Here is a 23,029-nt window from a genome sequence, read left to right as displayed (position 1 = left end):
AGCCCCTCACCCCCAGTGTATAACATCCAGCCCCTCTCCCCCAGTGTATAACATCCGGCCCCATTACCCCCCAGTGTATAACATCCGGCCCCTCACCCCCAGTGTATAACACCCGGCCCCTCACCCCCAGTGTATAACATCCAGCCCCTCACCCCCAGTGTATAACATCCAGACCCTCACCCCCAGTGTATAACATCCGGCCCCTCTCCCCCAATGTATAACATCCAGCCCCTCACCCCCAGTGTATAACATCCAGCCCCTCACCCCCCAGTGTATAACATCCGGCCCCTCACCCCCAGTGTATAACATCCGGCCCCTCACCCCCAGTGTATAACATCCAGCCCCTCACCCCCAGTGTATAACATCCAGCTCCTCACCCCCAGTGTATAACATCCGGCCCCTCACCCCCCAATGTATAACATCCGGCCCCTCACCCCCAGTGTATAACATCCGGCCCCTCACCCCCAGTGTATAACATCCAGCTCCTCACCCCCAGTGTATAACATCCAGCTCCTCACCCCCAGTGTATAACATCCAGCCCCTCTCCCCCCAGTGTATAACATCCAGCCCCTCTCCCCCCCAGTGTATAACATCCGGCCCCTCACCCCCCAATGTATAACATCCGGCCCCCTCACCCCCAGTGTATAACATCCAGCCCCTCACCCCCAGTGTATAACATCCAGCTCCTCACCCCCCAATGTATAACATCCGGCCCCTCTCCCCCCCAGTGTATAACATCCAGCCCCTCTCCCCCCAGTGTATAACATCCGGCCCCTCACCCCCCAATGTATAACATCCGGCCCCTCACCCCCAGTGTATAACATCCGGCCCCTCACCCCCAGTGTATAACATCCAGCTCCTCACCCCCAGTGTATAACATCCAGCCCCTCACCCCAGTGTATAACATCCAGCCCCTCAACCCCAGTGTATAACATCCGGCCCCTCACCCCCAGTGTATAACATCCAGCCCCTCACCCCCAGTGTATAACATCCAGCCCCTCAACCCCAGTGTATAACATCCGGCCCCTCACCCCCAGTGTATAACATCCGGCCCCCTCACCCCCAGTGTATAACATCCGGCCCCTCACCCCCAGTGTATAACATCCAGCCCCTCACCCCCAGTGTATAACATCCAGCCCCTCACCCCCAGTGTATAACATCCAGCCCCTCACCCCCAGTGTATAACATCCAGCCCCTCTCCCCCAGTGTATAACATCCAGCCCCTCACCCCCAGTGTATAACATCCAGCCCTCACCCCCAGTGTATAACATCCAGCCCCTCACCCCCAGTGTATAACATCCAGCCCCTCACCCCCAGTGTATAACATCCAGCCCCTCACCCCCAGTGTATAACATCCAGCCCCTCACCCCCAGTGTATAACATCCAGCCCCTCACCCCCAGTGTATAACATCCAGCCCCTCACCCCCAGTGTATAACATCCAGCCCCTCACCCCCAGTGTATAACATCCAGCCCCTCACCCCCAGTGTATAACATCCAGACCCTCACCCCCAGTGTATAACATCCAGCCCCTCAACCCCAGTGTATAACATCCAGCCCCTCAACCCCAGTGTATAACATCCGGCCCCTCTCCCCCCAGTGTATAACATCCAGCCCCTCAACCCCAGTGTATAACATCCAGCCCCCTCACCCCCCAGTGTATAACATCCAGCCCCTCACCCCCCAGTGCCTTTACTAACATGGTGACAGAACAGCCGATGGTGCAGAGCTCACTGATACCAGCACATCCTGTAATAGGAGCCACCGGGGTAACACTTCCATTTGTGAGGGTGGCAGGGGACCGTAGTCATGGGCGAGCCCCTGCTCCTCCTCTGGGCTGCACCCCTGCCACCTCCACAATGCAACCAGGGACACCACAACCCTGCTTCCTTGAGGTTAGGCATGTTATGGTTTGGGGTCCCATTTTCCTGCACATCTCTCCATCCTATAGGACTGTCTGTTTCCTACTGAGGAGCCTCTTTCCTACTTGCTCTGGACTTCCTGGGGTGACCCCGAGGGTCCGGCCAAATTAATGCTGGACTTCCACTCGCTATACCTCCCACAGCTTCTGCCCTCTACTACTGCCTTATCCCGTGGGCCGCCCTCTTCCCTTTCCCTCAGCCCTGCCACTTCACCTCAGCCCTAAGCTTTCCCCCTACAGCAGGGGGTGGGGAACCTCCGGCCCGCGGGCCGTATACGGCCCGTGACGACTTTTTATGCGGCCCCCGGGCACATTCCCGGGGACCATTGTGCTTTGGTGGCAGCCGCGCTTTTCCCGGCTGCCGGCCCTTTAAATCCCACTGCCTTATGCCCTGTGGGTAGATGCTAGAATGTACGGGCTCTCTCCAGATCCTGACTTCCAGGACCTGACTGCAGCCCATACATTCTAGGCTTATCCCCGGCCTGTGTGCTCTGGTGGGCGGGTAAGCAGCACGCTGCGATAAAGTCACACAGAAGAGCTGCAGCAGGTTTACCAGCCTCCCGAAACTGTGCTGTGTGTGTGTGTGACTCTCCCTCCCCCTCACTGTGAGTACTGAACCCATCGCTGCCCCCCCCCCCCCCCCCGCTCAGTGCTGTGTACCCCCTCGTACTGTGTGTACCCCCCAATGCTGTATGTACCCCCCAATGCTGTGTGTACCCCCTCGTGCTGTGAACCCCCAGTGCTGTGTGTACCCCCCAATGCTGTGTGTACCCCCTCGTGCTGTGTACCCCCTCGTGCTGTATGTACCCCCCAATGCTGTGTGTACCCCCTCGTGCTGTGAACCCCCAGTGCTGTGTGTACCCCCCAATGCTGTGTGTACCCCCCTCGTGCTGTGTACCCCCTCGTGCTGTATGTACCCCCCAATGCTGTGTGTACCCCCTGGTGCAGTGTGTACCCCCTAGTGCAGTGAGTACCCCCTAGTACAGTGAGTACCCCCTAATGCTGTGTGTACCCCCTAATGCTGTGTGTACCCCTTAATGCTGTGTGTACCCCCTCGTGCTGTGTTTACCCCCTCGTGCTGTGTGTACCCCCTCGTGCTGTGTGTACCCCTTCATGCTGTGTACCTCCCAGTGCTGTGTACCCCAAGGTGCTGTGTGTACCCCCTAGTGCTGTGTGTATCACCTAATGCTGTGTACACCCCAGTGCTGTGTACCCCCTCGTGCTGTATGTACCCCCTCGTGCAGTGTGTACCCCCTAGTGCAGTGAGTACCCCCTAATGCTGTGTGTACCCCCTAATGCTGTGTGTACCCCCTAATGCTGTGTGTACCCCCTAATGCTGTGTGTACCCCTTAATGCTGTGTGTACCCCCTCGTGCTGTGTATACCCCCTCATGCTGTGTGTACCCCCTCGTGCTGTGTGTACCCCCTCATGCTGTGTACCTCCTAGTACAGTGTGTACCCCTCAGTGCTGTGTACCCCCAGGTGCTGTGTGTACCCCCTAGTGCTGTGTGTACCACCTAATGCTGTGTACACCCCAGTGCTGTGTACCCCCTCAGCGCGGTGTAACCCCTCACTGCTGTCCGTGCCCCCCCTAGTGCAGTGAGTACCCCCTGGGTGATGTCTATGCCCCCCCACCAGTGCTGTCCGCACCACCTAATGCTGTCCATGCTGCCACCAGTGCTGTCCATGCCACGGTGAGTGCTGCCTGTGCCCCCCATATGCTGTCCATGCTCCCCAGTGCTGTGTGCCACCCCTCAGTGCTCTTAACTCGCTACTGCTGTCTGTACCCTCCCACTGCTTTCTATGCTCCTCAGTCCATGCTCTCCTGTTGATGTCTATGTTCCCCCAGACCTGTCTGTCTCCCTAGTGCTGCCACCCAGTGCAGTCCGTGCTGCCACCCAGTGCAGTCCGTGCTGCCACCCAGTGCAGTCCGTGCTGCCACCCAGTGCTGTGCGTGTCCCCAGTCATGTCTGTGCCACCGCCAGGGCTGTCCATGCCCCCTACTGATGTATATGCCCCAGCCCCTCCTGTGATGTATATGCCCCAGCCCCTCCTGTGATGTATATGCCCCAGCCCCTCCTGTGATGTATATGCCCCAGCCCCTCATGTATATGCCCCAGCCCCTCCTGTGATGTATATGCCCCAGCCCCTCCTGTGATGTATATGCCCCAGCCCCTCCTGTGATGTGTACTCCCAGTGTCTCCTGTAATTTATGCGCCCTGTCCCCTCCTGTGATGTGTATGCCCCCAGCATCTCCAGACAGAGATAAACCTGGAAAAGCAGCTGTGAGAAACAAGATGATCAATATCACCGAACATCACAATCGCACCAAAGAGAAGCAGCTCCGGCCACCACAATAGGGGTGAGTTAATTAATCGTTTGACCAAATATAGCAGGGTTATTTTTCAGGTTGATAATGTTGTGCGGCCCCCAAAGGTTAGTAGGAAATTCCAAATGGCCCCCGGCAGTAAAAAGGTTCCCCACCCCTGCCCTACAGCTAAGGGACCAGTGACACCTAGTGGTGGCTGGCAAATGGTGCACCCGAAAGCACACACAGCATTTCACATAAATATGCATATTAACCATGACGTGTTCGGGGGGGTGGAGGGCACGTTCATGACATTTCTTCCTCCTGAATTCACCCCCCCCCCATTAAGTTATATTATTGAGAAGTGGAAAGAACCACAGCAGCTCAGAGATGAAGTGGAGACCTCATTAAGTTACAAAGCGGGGGGAGGGGGGGGCACAAGTGCTGAGGAGCAGAGGCCAGAAAAGTCATCACTGCTCTGCTGACCCCAGCCGTACATCACCAAATACAATGCCATGCCATACATCACCAAGCAACATGCTGAGCCATACATCACCAAATACAATGCCATACATCACCAAGCAACATGCTGAGCCATACATCACCAAGCACAATGCTGAGCCATACATCACCAAGCACAATGCCGAGCCGTACATCACCAAGCACAATGCCGAGCCGTACATCACCAAGCACAATGCCGAGCCGTACATCACCAAGCACAATGCCGAGCCGTACATCACCAAGCACAATGCCGAGCCGTACATCACCAAGCACAATGCCGAGCCGTACATCACCAAGCACAATGCCGAGCCATACATCACCAAGCACAATGCCGAGCCGTACATCACCAAGCACAGTGCCGAGCTGTACATCACCAAGCACAATGCCGAGCCGCACATCACCAAGCACAATGCCGAGCCGTACATCACCAAATACAATGCCATGCCATACATCACCAAGCACAATGCCGAGCCGTACATCACCAAATACAATGCCATGCCATACATCACCAAGCAACATGCTGAGCCATACATCACCAAATACAATGCCATACATCACCAAGCAACATGCTGAGCCATACATCACCAAGCACAATGCTGAGCCATACATCACCAAGCACAATGCCAAGCCGTACATCACCAAGCACAATGCCGAGCCGTACATCACCAAGCACAATGCCAAGCCGTACATCACCAAGCACAATGCCGAGCCGTACATCACCAAGCACAATGCCGAGCCATACATCACCAAGCACAATGCCGAGCCGTACATCACCAAGCACAATGCCGAGCCGTACATCACCAAGCACAATGCCGAGCCGTACATCACCAAGCACCATGCCGAGCCATACATCACCAAGCACAATGCCGAGCTGTACATCACCAAGCACAATGCCGAGCCATACATCACCAAGCACAATGCCGAGCCATACATCACCAAGCACAATGCCAAGCCATACATCACCAAGCACAATACTGAGCCATACATCACCAAGCACAATGCCGAGCCGTACATCACCAAGCACAGTGCCGAGCTGTACATCACCAAGCACAATGCCGAGCCATACATCACCAAGCACAATGCCAAGCCATACATCACCAAGCACAATACTGAGCCATACATCACCAAGCACAATGCCGAGCCGTACATCACCAAGCACAGTGCCGAGCCGCACATCACCAAGCACAATGCCGAGCCATACATCACCAAGCACAATGCCAAGCCATACATCACCAAGCACAATACTGAGCCATACATCACCAAGCACAATGCCGAGCCGTACATCACCAAGCACAATGCCGAGCCGTACATCACCAAGCACAATGCCGAGCTGTACATCACCAAGCACAATGCCGAGCCGTACATCACCAAGCACAATGCCGAGCCGCACATCACCAAGCACAATGCCGTGCCATACATCACCAAGCACAGTGCCAAGCCATACATCACCAAGCACAATGCCGAGCCGTACATCACCAAGCACAATGCCGAGCCATACATCACCAAGCACAATGCCGAGCCATACATCACCAAGCACAATGCTGAGCCGTACATCACCAAGCACAATGCCAAGCCGTGCATCACCAAGCACAATGCCAAGCCGTGCATCACCAAGCACAATGCCGAGCCATACATCACCAAGCACAATGCCGAGCCGTACATCACCAAGCACAATGCCGAGCCGTACATCACCAAGCACAATGCCGAGCTGTATATCACCAAGCACAATGCCGAGCCATATATCACCAAGCACAATGCCGAGCCGTGCATCACCAAGCACAATGCTGAGTCATACATCACCAAGCACAATGCCGAGCCGCACATCACCAAGCACAATGCCGAGCCGTACATCACCAAGCACAATGCCGAGCCGTACATCGCCAAACACAATGCCGAGCTGTACATCACCAAGCACAATGCCGAGCTGTACATCACCAAGCACAATGTTGAGTGTCAGATGGAGCGGTGTAAAGCCGCCACCACTGGATTCTGGAGGAGACGTGTTCAGTGCAGTTGTAGATGGGTGGCAGAACTGGGGGTTCTGAGTTGACCTGTCCGCCCAAGTTTATGGCTGACCTCCACTCTAGGATTGGGACCACTGGAGTCAGTCACTACCGGGCCTGGTACTCACTATGATAGAATAGGAGTGATCCGTTGGCCCGTCATACACTGGAGTCCTTCCTGCATACTTCGAATTCTCTGAGGTACCTTGAGGGTTCGGTTGAATTAACACTGCCACAGACAGCCACTTGCTTCGGCCTCAGGTATCTATCTGGCTGATATAGCCATGTCTCTTACCTCATGTGCAGGGCATTGCAGGACCTTAGGTACCCATGGTTATGACCACTAGATTCTAACTGTGACTATATGACTGGTCATAACCATTGATACCTAAGGTCCTGCAATGCCCTGCACATGGGGTAAAAGACATGGTTATATCAGGAGAACTAGACTACATTTGTAATTGGAGGTATTTGCTAATATTATTATTATTATTCCACCTTCTCCATATTGGAATAGGATCTTGGAGATGGGAATACCCTTTAACTATTTACAATCTCACCCTCCCTGTCGCTAGGCAACATCTAACCGCTTTACCAGGGAGCAATACCTAAAGCAGCCACTAGATGGCCACATACACATTAGGCATTATACATTGCACTCATAACACAATTCACATTATTATAAAAATGACACAATGACAACTGGTGTCTTAAGGGTGGGGCACACGGGCCTAGTGCATTAAACCAGTTATCAAACTCTAAAATTCGGAAATCCCGGAATAAAAAAAAAATCTATAAAATAAAAAAGAAAAAAAGGTAAAAACAAAACAAAAAATAACACCTGAAAAACTAGTGAAAAACACTTGTTGGTAATTCTGAAGTGCCAAAATAAAAAGATGTTTTATAAAATTTGTTAAAAAAAAAAAATTAAAAACAAAACGAAAACTAATACTTGAATAATTTGTAAAAAAACACTTGTGAGTACCAGAATAAAAAGAAAAAAAGTTCTATAAAAATTGTAAAATAAAAGTGAATATAAAACAAAGCAATAAAATAAAATCTGAAAAAAAATACTGAAAAAAATGCTTATTAGATATCCATTCATTTTTGTTTCATAAATGCATGTTTTTTTGTTTTTTTTTATTAAAACTGACTTTTGCAATTATGTTTTATTAGAAATCTTGCACTGTTTGCCTTCTACATCCTCATTGTTGTGATATCTACTGCATGAGTTAACTGAGGAACATTCAGTGAGCTCATTCTGATGGCCTGAAAGGAGAATTTTCTGTCTTTTTATGGGCTCCTTTCAGCTGATTTATAACTGTAGACTAGCAAAGTGGAATATAAGGCGTGTAAAAGCCAAATGGTGCCAAATTTTGAATGAAACCAAATGGCAAAAATGATTTACGCAAAAAAAAAAAAAAGTAGGCGACGTGGTGGTGGTGATGGACTGGACAACCGCTTTATATGTTATGACTGATCCGTGTACACACTTATTCTTGAGATACACACTCTTATATAAAATTAATTTTCTGGTTACATTGACGATTACTTTTTTTGTATAACATGTTTTATTAATTTTATAAAAATACTAAAAAAAAGTCCAAAAAAATCCTAAAATTCCCTCTTCCCCTCTACATTTACATAGTACATTAACAAAAAAAAATGACATGACAATAATGCGATCCTATATGAGGATGATGGCGGATACGTATACGATTCCATTAATACATAATATAAATCACGGCGGAGGTTCCTGCCCGGCCGAGAGCGGCACTGTGCGTTGGACGAGACACCTCATTAGATCGGGGCCTCGGTCTTCCAGCAGCGGTTAAATGTCAGGGGAACGTGGTTAGCGGAAGCTATATTCAAGTAATTAATCACATAAGTATCCCTGAGGACGGAGAGATGAATATATAGTGTTAATAGTCTCCGGCAGATTGACAATCCTCCGCAAGAGGATGAGAAAAAAAAAATATGGCTTTGCAGGTCATTAATTTTGGAAGGATTTAATAAAAGTGCCGGTAAAGTGGAGGAGATTTGCACTTAATGAGGTCTTTGGCGTACTGTAAATCCAGACCCCAATATAGAGGAATATCCAACCCAAACCCTGCACCCATGGGGAAGTCTACAGATGATCTCACTCCAGACGCTTTCACTGCACAGTCATCATTCCGGTAATACACGCGAATATTTAAGGATGACAAACTATCCTCTGCTTGCTTTCAGTCACTAGGATTCATCCAATGTTTGAGCAATCAAATGCAAATCCTGCCCCCCCATGGGGAAGTCTGTACGGTGCACTACAGAGTCTGACGCCCCCGATAATCTCACTCCAGACGCTTTCAATTCACAGTCATCATTCCGGTAATACACGCGAATATTTAAGGATGACAAACTATCCTCTGCTTGCTTTCAGTCACTAGGATTCATCCAATGTTTGAGCAATCAAATGCAAATCCTGCCCCCCCATGGGGAAGTCTGTACGGTGCACTACAGGGTCTGACGCCCCCGATAATCTCACTCCAGATGCTTTCAATTCACAGTCATCATTCTGGTAATACACGCGAATATTTAAGGATGACAAACTATCCTCTGCTTGCTTTCAGTCACTAGGATTCATCCAATGTTTGAGCGATCAAACGCAAATCCTGCCCCCATGGGGAAGTCTGTACGGTGCACTACAGAGTCTGACACCCCCGATAATCTCACTCCGGGGCGCTTTCACTTCACAGTCATTATTCCAGTAATACACGTGAATATTTAAGGATGACAAACTATCCTCTGCTTGCTTTCAGTCACTAGGATTCATCCAATGTTTGAGCAATCGAACCCAAATCCTGTCCCCATGGGGAAGTCTGTACGGTGCACTACAAAGTCTAACACTCCCGATAATCTCACTACGGGCGCTTTCAATTCACAGTCATCATTCAGGTAATACATGCGAATAACAAACTATCCTCTGCTTGCTTTCAGTCACTAGCATTCGACCAATATTTGAGCGATCAAATGCAAATCCTGTCCCCATGGGGAAGTCTGTACGGTGCACTACAGAGTCTGACGCCCACGATAATCTCACGATAATCTCCGGCGCTTTCACTTCACAGTCATCATTCCGGTAATACACGCAAATATTTAAGGATGACAAACTATCCTCTGCTTGCTTTCAGTCACTAGGATTCACCCAATATTTAATTCCTTGTGAGGCTTTTCAGCGATGACGATGTCAAGGAAAAAAAGGGATTGGGCATGTTGCATTTTGAAATACACCATCCTTTGTTCTCATGGGAAATAAGGCACCGTTAAAGGTATATGGCAGCTGCTTTCTTCTTTCTGCTCATTGTAAAGGACTGCAAGAAAAAAAGGGATTGGGCATGTTGGATTTTGATATGCCCGATCCTTTGTTCTCATAGGAAATAAGGCACTAATAAAGATATCTGGAAGCCGCTTACTTATGAACATGTACATGAAGGACATCAAGGAAAAAAAGGATGGGGCATGTTGGATTTTGATATGCCCCATCCTTTTGCTCATGGGAAATAAGTCACCATTATAGGTATATGGCAGCTGCTTTCTTCTTTCTGCCCATTATAAAGGACAGCAAGAAAAAAAGGGATTGGGCATGTTGGATTTTGATATGCCCGATCCTTTGTTCTCATGGGAAATAAGGCACCAGTAAAGGTATCTGGCAGCCACTTACTTCTCTCTGCCCATTATGAACATGTACATGAAGGATGTCAAGGAAAAAAAGGGATGGGGCATGTTGGATTTTGATATGCCTTATCCTTTGTTCTCGTGGGAAATGCTTATTATGAACATGTACAATTGTAACTATCACTACTTTCATGATAAAAAAAAATAATAAAAATGTAATGACTGTTCTGCTTATTTTGGATAAAAATCATTTTTGCAGTTGGATTGCATTAAAAATGTTGCTCCTTTTTCTTTTCTGCCAAATGAGTTGACTGATGCTCCCTCAGTGAGCTCATTCTGAGTGTCCACGTTTGCTTTTCTGTCAAATGAGTTAACTGAGAAACAATCAGTGAGCTCATTTTGATTCTTCACGTTTGCACATTTTCCTATTCTGCTGAATGAGTTAACTGACAATCCATCAGTGAGCTCATTCTGAGTGTCCACGTTTGCATGTTTTCCTTTTCTGCCAAATGAGTTGACTGAGCATCCATCAGTGAGCTCATTCTGATTGTCCACGTTTGCATGTTTTCCTTTTCTGCCAAATGAGTTGACTGAGCATCCATCAGTGAGCTCATTCTGAGTGTCCACGCTTGCTTTTCTGTAGAATGAGTTAACTGAGAATCCATCAGTGAGCTCATTTCGATTGTTCTCGTTTGCACATTTTCCTTTTCTGCCGAATAAGTTAACTGAGAATCCATCAGTGAGCTCATTCTGAGTGTCCACATTTGCTTTTCTGCCAAATGAGTTAACTGAGAATTCATCAGCGAGCTCATTCTGATTGTCCACATTTGCATGTTTTCCTTTTCTGCCAAATTAGTTAACTGAGAATCAATCAGTGAGCTCATTCTGATTGTCTACGTTGGTAGATTTTCCTTTTCTGCCAAATTAGTTAACTGAGAATCAATCAGTGAGCTCATTCTGATTGTCTACGTTGGTAGATTTTCCTTTTCTGTTGAATGAGATAACTGAGAATCCATCAGTGAGCTCATTCTGAGTGTCCACGGTTGCTTTTCTGTCGAATGAGTTAACTGAGAATCAATCAGTGAGCTCATTTTGATTGTCCATGTTTGCACCCTTTCCTTTTCTGTTGATGAGTTAACTGAGCATCCATCAGTGAGCTCATTCTGATTGTGAACGTGCAATGCACGGTTTCCTTTTCTGCCGAATGAGTAAACTGAGAATCAATCAGTGAGCTCATTCTGTGTCCACGTTTGCATGTTTCCTTTTCTGCCGAATGAGTTAACGGAGAACCTATCAGTGAGCTCATTTTGATTGTTCACAATTGCACGGTTTTCTTTTCTGCTGAGTGAGTTAACTGAGTATCCATCAGTGAGCTCATCTGTGATTGTTCAACGGACAGCTTCTAAAGCTTTTTTATGTTTTTTTCTGAGCTCCTCTGAGTTGATTTATGACCATAGATCACATCTAAGTTGAAGGAGACAAAGAGGTGGTATTTACCGGCCAATGCAATATTTTTAAATAAAGCCCAAATGCTGCTCTCTGTTAATACCCACAATAGTGGGACAACCAATAAGTGCTGCCCAATAGTAGTGCCATGAGATATCTTCCCTTCCATCTATTTCACATCTTTGAGGCCAATACTGATGGATCCGAGCTTTACTCTCCCATACTCCGTGTATACTTCCTTACAGATAATTTTTGTTTTATTTTATTCTCTTTGTTTATAAAAATATTATAAAATAATACAAAATATGATTGTGGTGCAGTGACGAGTCCTCGCCAGCAGATGGTGCTATGTTCCAGTCACCACGAAGTGTCGCATTGGTTCAGGATGTATAAAAAAAAAATATTGTTTCCAGCAACCCAAAAATCTGTATAATAATAAAAAAAATCCCTAATATACAAAAAGTTACAAATTCAGTTTCTCATTGTATTCAATTTTGTAAAAATCTTATAAGTTCACATGCTTAAAATGTGTTTCATAGAGGCGCGAAATGCGCGATGTCACTAATAACCCCATATTAACGTATTAGGATCAGGTTTCATTGCATAGGAACATTAAAGGGGGTTGTGCAGGATTAGACAAACAAGGCTCCCCCCATAAACGGCGACATATCTATCCATAGGTTTGCCAGGTTAAACTGAACAAATCCTTTAAATAAAGCAGTAAATACTAAAAAGGGAGGAGGGAGATGCAGCTGCAGGATTTCCTCTGTGTGGGAGAGCACATGTCTCCGCCTCCACAGCAGGAGGAGCCACCCACATTGTAGAGTTATCGAGATAGATTGCACAGTTACACAAATGATGCAAAGGAAGGAGACTACCCAAAAATGGAGATAAGGCGGAATCTAATCTAAATCTATAGCTGCCTAAGGGATGACACCTTGGACAAAAAACGGGGAAGGAAAACTTTAGAAGAGAAGAGGTTTATGAGGCTCTCGGGGACTTGACAATTTTTTTTTTTGGCAGGCTAGTACCCTCCTGGATGTTCCAGAAGAGTCGCCAAAACTTCTACTATGAAACCAACGAGAAAAGAGGTTTATGTGGCTCTCAAGGGGTCAGAGAACTTTTTTGGGAGGCTGGGACCCTCCTGGATGTTCTAGAAGAGTCGCCAAAACTTCTACTATAAAACCAAAGAGAGAAGAAGTTTATGTGGCTCTCGGGGGACTTGACAACATTTTTAGGGAGGCTGGGACCCTCCTGGATGTTCTAGAAGGGTCACCAAAATGTCTACTATAAAACCAACGAAAGAAGTTGATTGTGTGGCTCTCGGGGAACTTGACAACTTTTTTGGGGAGGCTGAGACCCTTCTGGATGTTCTAGTAGAGTCGCCAAAACTTCTACTATGAAACCAAAGAGAGAAGAGGTTTATGTGGCTCTCGGGGGACATGACAACTTTTTTGGGAGTCTGGGACTCTCCTGGATGTTCTTGTAGAGTCGCCAAAACGTCTACTATAAAACCAAAGAGAGAAGAACTTTATGCGGCTCTTGGGGGACGTGACAACTTGTTGGGGAGGTTGGGACCCTCTTGGATGTTCCAGAAGAGTCGCCAAAACCTCTACTATAAAACCAAAGAGAGAAGAAGTTTATTTGGCTCTCGGGGGACTTGATAACTTTTTGGGGAGGCTGGAACTCTCCTGGATGTTCTAGCAAAGTCATCAAAACGTCTACTATAAAACCAAAGAGAGAAAAGGTTTATGTGGCTCTCGGGGAACTTGAGAATTTTTTGGGAGGCTGGGACCCTTCTGGATGTTCTAGTAGAGTCGCCAAAACTTCTACTATAAAACCAAAGAGAGAACTTTATGCTGCTCTTGGTGGACGTGACAACTTGTTGGGGAGGTTGGGACCCTCCTGGATGTTCCAGAAGAGTCGCCAAAACTTCTAAAACCAATGAGAGAAGAAGGTTATGCTGCTCTCGGTAGATTTGACAACTTTTTGGGGAGGCTGGAACCCTGCTGGATGCTCTAGAAGGGTCGCTAAAACTTCTACTATAAAACCAAAGAGAGAAGAGGTTTATGTGGCTCTTGGGGAACTTGAGAACTTTTTGGGGAGACTGGGACCCTCCTGGATGTTCTGGAAGAGTCGACAAAACTTCAACAATAAAACCAAAGAGGGAAGAGGTTTGTGTGGCTTTCGGGAGATCTGAGAACTTTTTGGGGAGGCTGAAACCCTCCTTGATGTTCTAGAAGAGTTGACAAAACTTCTACTATAAAACCAAAGAGAGAAGAAGTTTATGTGGCTCTCGGTGGACTTGACAACGTTTTTGGGGAGGCTGGGACCCCTCCTGGATGTTCTAGAAGGGCCACCAAAATGTCTACTATAAAACCCAAAGGAAAAAGGTTTATGCGGCTCTCAGGGGACTTGAAAACTTTTTTAGGAGGCTGGAACCCTCCTGGATGTTCCAGCAAAGTTGCCAAACCTTCTACTAGAAAACCAAAGACAGAAGAAGTTTATGGTTCTCTTGCAGGACTTGACAACTTTTTTTGGGAGGTTGGGACCCTCCTGGATGTTCTAGAAGGGTTGCCAAAACTTATATTACAAAACCAAAGAGAGAAGAGGTTTATGTGGCTCTCGGGGGACTTGACAACTTTTTGGAGAAGCTGGGACCCTCCTGGATGTTCTAAAAGAGATGCCAGGACTTTTACTATAAACCTAATAGTTCTTCCACCTCACTGGTGGTCCCTATCTAGCGATAGATGTGTGTGTTTGTTGGGTGTGTATTTGGCAACCATGTTAATAAGGAAAATCCTCCAGGTTTTCCAGGCCATACAGATCAGCCAGCATCTTAAATCTAGGACCCCAGTCATTTAACACATCATAGTCAATTTCAGAATCCGATGATCCGGACTCCAGGGAGCTGAGCGATTCCACATTTGACTCCGAGCCTTCGTAGCCGAATATGTGGAGGGTGTCGTAGGGCAGGCATTCTCCGTCGTTATCTGCATCATCTTTCTTCGCTTCGATCATGGAGAACATGTCTCCATTTCTGGCCGGTTTTTGGACGTGTGCGTACTGGTTTGGGTAAGGCTCCGTATCAGGCTTTGACCTGACCACATTTCTCCGCACAGAGTTGAGCACGGACACGTCGTATCCATTGGTGTCCATTTCTCCTCCTCCTTCCTCGTCGTAGATGACCAGCTGTTCGTGGATTTCTGCTGGGTTCTTCATTAACAGCAGGGGGCCATTACTGCGCATCCTTCTCAGTATCAGGAAGACTACGAGCACTGCAAAAAACAAAACCTGATGTCAAAGTCGAGATACTACACTGCATAATTTTTGGAGACCCGCGTGCCACCATTGTGCTCAGAAAGAACTAGTGTAAGGCCAGTTTCACATATCCATTTTTCATGGTACGAGTACGGAGCCAAAGAAGATGTCAGATTTGGATCAAAAGATCATGAGGATGTCGGGTTTGGGTCAATAGATCATGAGGATGTTGGGTTCGGGTCAAGAGAGCATGATGATGTTGGGTTTAGGTCAAGAGACCATGATGATGTCGAGTTCAGGTCAAGGGAGCATGAGGATCTCGGGTTTGGGTCAAGAGACCATGAGAATGTCGGGTTCGGGTCAAGAGACCATGAGGATGTCGGGTTTGGGTCAAGAGACCATGAGGATGTGGGGTTTGGGTCAAGAGACCATGATGATGTCAAGTTTGGGTCAAGAGACCATGATGATGTCGGGTTTGGGTTAAGAGACCATGCTGATGTCGGGTTTGGGTCAAGAGACCATGTTGATGTCGGGTTTGGGTCAAGAGACGATGATGATGTCGAGTTCAGGTCAAGAGAGCATGAGGATCTCGGGTTTGGGTCAAGAGACCATGAGAATGTCGGGTTCGGGTCAAGAGACCATGAGGATGTCGGGTTTGGGTCAAGAGACCATGAGGATGTGGGGTTTGGGTCAAGAGACCATGATGATGTCAAGTTTGGGTCAACAGACCATGATGATGTCGGGTTTGGGTTAAGAGACCATGTTGATGTGGGGTTTGGGTCAAGAGACCATGTTGATGTCGGGTTTGGGTCAAGAGAGCATGATGATGTCGGGTTTGGGTCAAGAGACCATGATGATGTCAGGTTTGGGTCAAGAGACCATGATGATATTGGGTTTGGGTCAAGAGACCATGATGATGTCGGGTTTGGGTCAAGAGACCATGATGATGTTGAGTTCAAGTCAAGAGAGCATGAGGATCTTGAGTTTGGGTCATGAGACCATGACGATGTTGGGTTCAGGTCAAGAGACCATGACGATGTTGGGTTCAGGTCAAGAGACCATGAGGATGTCGGGTTCAGTTCAAGAGACCATGATGATGTCAGGTTTGCGCCAAGAGAACATGACGATGTCAGTTTTTGGTCAAAAGACCATGATGATGTCGGGTTTTGGTTAAGAGATGTACACCCGGTCATTGGATATCAGAACCACGAAACATGGATGTGTGAAACCAGTCAAAAAGTAGTCAACGGATGGAGACGCCAAACCTGAGATGTGGACCTACCGCACAGAAGGATTAGCGCTAGACTGCATAAGATGATGATGATGGTCGAGGCCGACACTGCCGTCTGCTTTAGGGCTTCCTCACAGTATGTGAAATCCCCTTTTTCATTGCACTTGCAGACAGCGATGGTCAGAGTATTGGTGCTGCTCAGGGGCGGCGCTCCGTTGTCAGAGATCACGATTGGCAGATAATGGAACTTAGTCTCGTAAAGATGGAACGCTCCGTTCTTTACTATGATGTTTGCTGTATTATCTGCAGAAGATAAAAGAGGCAGCAGTCACACAGGGGGTGCAGAAGCAGCAGTCACACTGGGGTGCAGAGGCAGCAGTCACACATTGGTGCAGAAGCAGCAGTCACACTGGGGTGTAGAGGCAGCAGTCACACATTGGTGCAGAGGCAGCAGTCACACATTGGTGCAGAGGCAGCAGTCACACTGGGGTGCAGAGGCAGCAGTCACACTGGGGGTGCAGAGGCAGCAGTCACACTGGGGGTGCAGAGGCAGCAGTCACAGAGGGGGTGCAGAGGCAGCAGTCACACTGGGGGTGCAGAGGCAGCAGTCACACAGGGGGTGCAGAGGCAGCAGTCACACTGGGGGTGCAGAGGCAGCAGTCACAGAGGGGGTGCAGAGGCAGCAGTTACACAGCGGTGCAGAGGCAGTTGTCACACTTGGGGTGCAGAGGCAGCAGTCATACAGGGGGTGCAGAGGCAGCAGTCACACTGGGGTGCATAGGCAGTTGTCACACTTGGGGTGCAGAGGCTGCAGTCACACTGGGTTGTAGAGGCAGCAGTCACACTTGGGGTGCAGAAGGAACAGTCACACAGGGGTGTAGAGGCAGCAGTCACACTTGGGGTGCAGAGGCAGCAGTCACACTTGGGGTGCAGAGGCAGCAGTCACACTGGGGGTGCAGAGGCAGTTGTCACTCTTGGGGTGCAGAGGCAGCAGTCCCACTGGGGGTGCAGAGGCAGCAGTCATACAGGGGGTGCAGAGGCAGTAGTCCCACTGGGGTGCAGAGGCAGCAGTCACACTTGGGGTGTAGAGGCAGCAGTCATACTTGGGGTGCAGAGGCAGCAGTCATACTTGGGGTGCAGAGGCAGCAGTCACACTGGGGTGCAGAAGGAACAGTCACACAGGGGTGTAGAGGCAGCAGTCACACTGGGGGTTCAGAGGCAGTTGTCACTCTTGGGGTGCAGAGGCAGCAGTCCCACTGGGGCTGCAGAGGCCGCAGTCATACAGGGGGTGCAGAGGCAGCAGTCACACTTGGGGTGTAGAGGCAGCAGTCACACTTGGGGTGCAGAGGCAGCAGTCACACTTGGGGTGTAGAGGCAGCAGTCACACTTGGGGTGTAGAGGCAGCAGTCACACTTGGGGTGTAGAGGCAGCAGTCATACTTGGGGTGCAGAGGCAGCAGTCATACTTGGGGTGCAGAGGCAGTAGTCCCACTGGGGTGCAGAGGCAGCAGTCACACTTGGGGTGTAGAGGCAGCAGTCACACTTGGGGTGTAGAGGCAGCAGTCACACTTGGGGTGTAGAGGCAGCAGTCACACTTGGGGTGTAGAGGCAGCAGTCACACTTGGGGTGTAGAGGCAGCAGTCACACTTGGGGTGTAGAGGCAGCAGTCATACTTGGGGTGCAGAGGCAGCAGTCATACAGGGGGTGCAGAGGCAGCAGTCATACAGGGGGTGCAGAGGCAGCAGTCACACTTGGGGTGTAGAGGCAGCAGTCACACTTGGGGTGTAGAGGCAGCAGTCATACTTGGGGTGCAGAGGCAGCAGTCATACAGGGGGTGCAGAGGCAGCAGTCATACAGGGGGTGCAGAGGCAGCAGTCACACTTGGGGTGTAGAGGCAGCAGTCATACTTGGGGTGCAGAGGCAGCAGTCATACTTGGGGTGCAGAGGCAGCAGTCATACTTGGGGTGCAGAGGCAGCAGTCATACTTGGGGTGCAGAGGCAGCAGTCATACTTGGGGTGCAGAGGCAGCAGTCATACTTGGGGTGCAGAGGCAGAAGTCACACTTGGGGTGCAGAGGCAGCAGTCATACTTGGGGTGCAGAGGCAGAAGTCATACTTGGGGTGCAGAGGCAGCAGTCACACTTGGGGTGCAAAATATGACTATACTTGAGCCCTGATAAATATGACCATTGGGACCACCAATGATTCCAAAAATGGGGTCTTAAGTTGCCCATGAATGGAGCATGCACTGCTTTGGTCCCCTCTCTCTGCCTATGGAGGCTATAAAGCGCATGCATCACATCCCATGGATATTGGTGGGATGACCCTTTTACGTAGCCCCGCTGGTGACCACAATTCTCTTTTCTAAGGATATGAACTAGACATGTCGGAATATCTTATTAAAGTCCTCTGATTAAGGTTGTGTTCACACTGTCAGTATTTGGTCAGTATTTGTAGCCAAAACCAGGGGTGAAACAATCACAGGAAAAGTATAATAGAGACACAGGCACCACTTCTGTATTATTCACCCACTCCTGGTTTTGGCTTAAAAAAACTGCAATACCACCTCCGGCCTGTAGACAGAGGTGGCGCTGTTTTTTTATTATTATTTTATTTTATTTTTATTGTATAAAAAGACCTATTTTTCTTGCATTTTTCTTATCCTGGATTAACGCTCTACGTTTTGGCTTTATATATTTTCATTGCATAGCTGCTGCGAGGACCCTGTTGCTTCTCTATAAACGTGAAGATGGTGATACAATCATCTTGTGCTCGGTCATATACTTTTCTCATCGCTTATTTTCCATCCTCTTTATAGGAAAGTTTACAAATTCGCCTTCTGCTGAGTTCTGTTCTAGCGGAAGACGGGGCACATATATTACAGAGGGAAACGCCGGCTGCACCACGACGGATGAAGCCACCAGCCATTCCCGCGTCTCCCATTGGGATTCCATTGACCGTAGTCTTGGAATCAAATTTTCTACATTGTATAGACCCCCATCCTGAGTTTTCGGTGTGTATTTGTGTGTGTGCACTGGAGGCTAGCGGGGAAGAACAGCACAATACCGCGATTATCCACCACTGTGAAATTGTTTTCTTTCTCCGCCGAATAGTATGTAAACTTCGTCCCCGGGAGCATTTCATCCTTATCAGTTGCCGAGATGGTTAAGATGACCTAAAAGGAGACCAAGAAGATCATTTACGTGTTAATGGTCAATTATTTCCAATTACTCATCGGGGTTGTTGTATCCATAGGATAGGGGATAACTTAGTGATTGCTGGGGGTCTTACCTCTGGGACACCCAGTTCTCCTGTGCATGGGGCTCTGATATCCAAATTTCACATAGTATTCTGAGTGAGGCTGCACTAATGACTTATATAGAGGCAAAACTATGTTCTCGGCATGAGCATTCATGCATCTTTTAATGCATCCCTTTATTTGATTAGGCTTGGCAGCAGCTGCCTGGCACTAGTCGCTAAAGATGAGTTTGCCATTCACAAAAGTCTTTTTCAGTTTAAGCTTCACCCAATTTAGTACATAATTATAGCACAACTTTACATTTATCCACATTAATCTTCAATTTTCATATTTCAGCCCAAGCCACCAGCTTACAGAAATTGTTCTGTAATATTAAATTATCCACCCCTGCAGAGTTTAGTATTATCTGCAAATATTTAAACTCTACTGTGTATGCCCCCCTACAAGGTAATTAATAAATATGTTAAATATGTTTAAATGAAGATGGCCCAATACTGACCCCTGTTATACCCAATTTGACTATGTTCCATTAAAAACAACTCCTGTTTCCCATCACTAAGCCAGTTGTTAACCAAGTTTCACCATTTATCTGCTAGCCCCATTTCTCTCACTTTTTGTATCAACTTTTTATGTCACTTTATTAATTCATACAAAATTCATATAATTTTGTGTACCGATTTTTTATGTGGCACTGTATCAATTCAGAGTTTAGTATTAACTGCAAATATTTAAACTATACTGTGTATGCCTCCAATATAAGGTAGTTAACAAATATGTTAAGAGGAAGAGGGCCCAATTCTGACACCTGTGATACCCAATTGTTAACTGTGACCCAGTTTGAGTTAAAACTACCTCCTGTTTCCCATCACTAAGCCAGTTGTTAACCCAGTTTCACAATTTTTCCGCTAGCCCCATTGCTCTAATTTTTTTAATTCATAAAAAAATCCATATAATTTTGTGTACCAACTTTTTATGTGGCACTTTATCAATCCAGAGTTTAGTATTATCTGCAGATATTTAAACTCCACTGTTTGTGCCCCCCCAAAAGTAATTAACAAATATGTTAAAAGGAAGAGGGTCCAATTCTGACCCCTGTGATACCCAACTGTGACCCAATTTGGGTATTTTCTATTAAAACCACCTCCTGTTTCCCATCACTAAGCCAGTTGTTAACCCAGTTTCACAATTTTTCCGCTAGCCCCATTGCTCTAATTTTTTGCATCAAATTTTCATGTGTCACTGTATTAATTCATACAAAATCCATATAATTTTGTGTACCAGTTTTTTTTTTTGTGGCACTGTATCAATTTAAAGTTTTGTATTATCTGCAAATATTTAAACTCTACTGTGTATGACCCCTACAAGGTAATTATTAAATACAGTATGTTAAAAGGAAGAGGACCCAATACTGACCCTTGTGATGCTATTATTATTATAGCACCATTTATTCCATGCCGCTTTACATATGAAAAGGGGTATACATAGTAGGGACAAGTTCAATAATCATAAACAAAACAAGGCACAGACTGGTGCAGTAGGAGAGAGGACCCTGCCCGCAAGGGCTCACAGTCTACAAGATACCCAGCTTTTACTCAATTTGAGTATGTTCCATTAAAACCACCTCCTGTTTCACATCACTGAGCCAGTTATTAACCCAGTGTCACAATTATTCTGCCACTCCCACTTCTCTTATTTATGTACCAACTTTTTATGTGGCACTATATCAGTTCAGAGTTTAGTATTATCTGCAAATATTTAAACTCTACTGTGTATTGCCCCTACAAGGTAATTAATAAATATGTTAAAAGGAAGAGGGCCCAATACTGACCCCTATGATACCCAACTGTTTCACAAATTTTCCTAAAATTCAATTTCTCTCATTTTATGTACCAACTTTTTATGTGGCAATGTATCAATACATATAAAGTCCATAGAAGAGACTGTAACCAAAATTTTACTTTGATACCTTGTGCTCATGAGGAAAAAGGGGAAATCTTATGGACTTTCAGGGGAGTTGTTAATTCTATGCATATCCCAGGGTACCACAATCTAAAATGTTGTCTTTGGTGGTGCCATCCATGGTTAGGGGAGAAGTACAGGAATATGGAACCTAGTTTGACTTTTTAGTATACAGACACAAGACCAACAGTTTTGTTGGCTGGTTCATTTGCATTGTGGCCTTTAAGTTTGGAAACCTCTGTAGCTCGGAGAACATGCACAGACAGATGGCAATCACTTACCTGGTCATTGGCCGTATTCTCACACACTCTTGGGGCATACTTTTCGGCAAACTCAGGAGCATTGTCATTGACGTCCAGCACTTGTACGTACACATTTGCTGATGACGATTTCTTTGTTGCGGAATCTGAAATGAGAAGTTATTATGAACTTTAGAATATCCCACATTTATCAAATCCCCACTAGGCTGATGTGATGTTATCCCGTTATGAGCCTATAATTTTACCAAATCCAGCTTGGAAAGTTGTGTTGTCTTGAAATTTGACCAAAAATCAATCCTAGAATCTCCTTTTCACATCATATTAAAGGGGTTGTTCTCCTTTAGAAACAATTTCTTTTAACTTAAATGCATATATTTGGTTCTAAAAATCATTTTTACAATTGACTCCCTTTAAAAATGTTGCACCGTTTGCCTTCTGTGCAACTTTGTCTGCAAAGTGAGTTAACTGAGAATCCATCAGTGAGCTCAGTCATATTGAATGTTCAGGAGAGTTCACTCTTCACTCTTTTTCTGCAGCTCTTCTTAGCATGAAAATTGAATGTGCAGGTAAACAAAGCCTGTAAAAGCTGAACAGCATGATTTTTAGCCCCAAATGCATGCATTTAAGTAAAAAAAGGTAAAAATTTGACCCCAAAGGGGGACAACCCCTTTAATTCTCCCCACCACAAATTGAATTGATGAAAACATACTTACCAACTTCCTCCGCGATGACCGTAAAATTGTGCCAAGCGCTGGTCTCTCTATCGAGCGGCTTCTCAACATAAACACTTCCATTAGGTAGCACTCTAAGGTCATCCTTGCCAGTTTTCCCAGAGTACCTATAATGAGATAGAGGGGCATGCTATGATTAAAGTCTGAAACGCGTCAGTATTTTTTTTTAATACATATGCACATTATGGGTTGATATTTTTAATTGGTTGGTTAGAAAGGGTAATATTTTCTAATGCTTTGGTAATACTGGACATATTTATATGCCTTTTACAAAGGTTATGCAAATTATATTTATTATTTTTTTCCCCAGGAAGCACATTGAGGTGCAGCATGGGAGATTTTTATCTTGCTGATGTATGTAAAGTTCTGCGGAATATGTTAGCGCTATATAAAAATTAAGATTATTATGCACTGTCAGTGGTTCTGGAGCTGCATTCATGTGCTGTCGGTGGTTCTGGTGCTGTATGCATGAACTGACTGGTTTTGGTGCTGTATGCATG

The 23,029-nt window shown here is 46.8% G+C and overlaps 1 protein-coding gene and 1 long non-coding RNA gene across 4 annotated transcripts in view; one reads left to right on the top strand and one right to left on the bottom strand.

The window, feature by feature from the left end:
- The first annotated feature begins 2,839 nt into the window (after positions 1-2,839).
- Positions 2,840-23,029, top strand: part of LOC142254683 (uncharacterized) — a 183,926-nt gene continuing 163,736 nt past the window's right edge. For both annotated transcript variants that reach the window (XR_012727300.1, XR_012727299.1), the window contains exon 1: positions 2,840-4,280. This is a non-coding gene — a long non-coding RNA (uncharacterized LOC142254683). The remainder of the gene's footprint in view (positions 4,281-23,029) is intronic.
- Positions 12,077-23,029, bottom strand: part of CDH5 (cadherin 5) — a 149,682-nt gene continuing 138,729 nt past the window's right edge. For both annotated transcript variants that reach the window (XM_075325874.1, XM_075325873.1), the window contains exons 8-12: positions 22,512-22,636; positions 21,820-21,944; positions 19,387-19,495; positions 16,374-16,625; positions 12,077-15,108 (exon numbers count right to left, since the gene is read on the bottom strand). In XM_075325874.1, coding sequence (XP_075181989.1) covers positions 14,618-15,108; positions 16,374-16,625; positions 19,387-19,495; positions 21,820-21,944; positions 22,512-22,636 — 1,102 coding nt within the window. In that variant the 3' untranslated portion in view covers positions 12,077-14,617. The remainder of the gene's footprint in view (positions 15,109-16,373; positions 16,626-19,386; positions 19,496-21,819; positions 21,945-22,511; positions 22,637-23,029) is intronic.

This window comes from Anomaloglossus baeobatrachus, chromosome 10, assembly GCF_048569485.1.
Source record: "Anomaloglossus baeobatrachus isolate aAnoBae1 chromosome 10, aAnoBae1.hap1, whole genome shotgun sequence".
NCBI lineage: Eukaryota > Metazoa > Chordata > Amphibia > Anura > Aromobatidae > Anomaloglossus > Anomaloglossus baeobatrachus.
Note: the sequence above shows the minus strand (reverse complement) of the source record. Positions and strands in the feature narration are given on the sequence as shown.